At 44.1% G+C, this 1,780-nt stretch overlaps 1 protein-coding gene across 1 annotated transcript; it reads right to left on the bottom strand.

Moving 5' to 3' along the window:
* Positions 1-226: 226 nt before the first annotated feature.
* Positions 227-1,195, bottom strand: MC3R (melanocortin 3 receptor). The gene has a single exon (XM_069072770.1). It carries the CDS (start codon positions 1,193-1,195, stop codon positions 227-229), a length of 969 nt encoding a protein of 322 aa, XP_068928871.1.
* Between the last annotated feature and the right edge of the window lie 585 nt (positions 1,196-1,780).

Genomic DNA, 1,780 nt, shown 5'->3' with positions numbered 1-1,780 from the left:
AATTTACAGGGTAATTTCTGTACACTTTTCCCTTTCAGAAGAATTTCCTTTTTTCCCCCCTTAAGTAAGAAAAAAACTTTTCTTTCTTTTGTTTCTTTAAAGAAAGAACATATACATTTTTTAAACCTCTTTAAAGTTTCTTTCTAAATATTATCACTGATTATAGAAAGAAGAATTTAGAAGGTGATTTCTTACATTTCAGTGCCCTGGAATAGCATGAGGTACACTACCCTGAACTTATACCACTGCAACAACAGACTATTTCCTTAAAGGTCTTGCGCATTTCAAGGCTCCGGAAAGCATAAATGAGGGGGTCAATGACTGAGTTACACATGATGAGGACCAGGTAGATGTTGAAGTGGGAAGTATAACAGATGCAGTGGGGATTAGTGGGACATGTGATGATGAGGATGAGATGGAGGAAGAAGGGTGCCCAACAAAAGATGAACACCCCCAGTAGAATGGTGATGGTGACAGCCCCTTTCATGCATGTATGTTGGTGCATCACCCCATCCGCTGGCAGCGCTGCAATACGCTTGACGTGCAGCCGGGCAAACAGGAACATATGCATGTAGAGGGTGGCCATGAGGAGCAGCATGGCGAAAAACATGGTAACAAGGCACACGATGACAGTCTTGCTCTCGGAGTAGATGATGAACATGATGCCACAGATGAAACAACAGACCCAGATAGCCCCAATCAAAGTGATTGCCTTTTTCACTGTCATAATGCTGTGGTAACGCAGGGCATAGAAAATGGTGATGTATCTATCAATGGCAATGACCAAGAGATTGCAGATGGAGGCGACCAGGGAAATGCAGATCATAGAGTCAAAGACATTGTCCATATGTTGAATGAGCTGGTCATCAAAGGTCAAGTAGTCATTGGTGAGGAGGACAATCATCACTGTCTCCAGAGCATTGGACACACTCACCAGCATGTCTGCCACTGCCAGGCTGCAGAGGAAAAAGTACATAGGGGAGTGCAGATTTCCATTCTTCAACACAGCCAAGATGACAAGGATGTTTTCCAGGAGACTGATGATTCCCAGAGTCAGAAAGATCTCAGACTTGATGAAGACCTGCTCACAGAATCCAGGGCTGCTCTGGTTGCTGAAGAGGAAGGTGGCATTGAATTCCTCTGTACCTTTTGACAGCAGACTCTGAGAAGAGAGCAGGGAGCCGGTAGCATTCATTGCCAACAAAGGGGGCTAATTAGAGGTAGGGCACAGTGCAGGGTCCAGCCGGCTTAGAAAACAAATCTCTCCCAAGATGTTTTTTCTCTTGGTGCTTATTGATAGCAGTTTTTGGTTTTGTTCTTCTCCAGGAAAGAGTATGTTGAGAAAGGTTATTGTCGGGCTGAAAGGGTAAAGAAGTTTGCTGCTGATATTTCTTCTGTCTCTGCTCTTAACTCTCTCAGCTGAAGAAGCAGCAGTTGGCAATCTCTCTCCAGTAGTTAAATGAGTTTACTCTCAGCCTCTCTTCAGTTTTCCAATTGAAGCAAGGGAAAACTGCTGTCTTTGGTTATCCCAGACACAAGTGTTGGTTTCATGGTTAGGAAGGGGTCTTGGGCTCAGGGGAGTTTCAGCTGCAGCTCCAGTTTTCAGGAGGGAGAAAGAACTCAATAGATTTATACACAGTGACAAAAGGGAAACAACTCCTACTTAATCTTCCATGCAGCAAAATGACCATTTAGAGAGCAGGTAGCTTTCTGACTGACAGCCCCAACCAGCAGGTACCACATTCCCTATGCCTACCCATCTGTTGGAAAAAATGAAATT

This window comes from Petaurus breviceps, unplaced genomic scaffold, assembly GCF_028583685.1.
Source record: "Petaurus breviceps papuanus isolate PSGF00001 unplaced genomic scaffold, PetGlider_PUasm1.0 90847, whole genome shotgun sequence".
Taxonomy (NCBI): domain Eukaryota; kingdom Metazoa; phylum Chordata; class Mammalia; order Diprotodontia; family Petauridae; genus Petaurus; species Petaurus breviceps.
The sequence above is the reverse complement of the archived record's forward strand: the minus strand, read 5'-3'. Positions and strand labels throughout refer to the sequence as shown.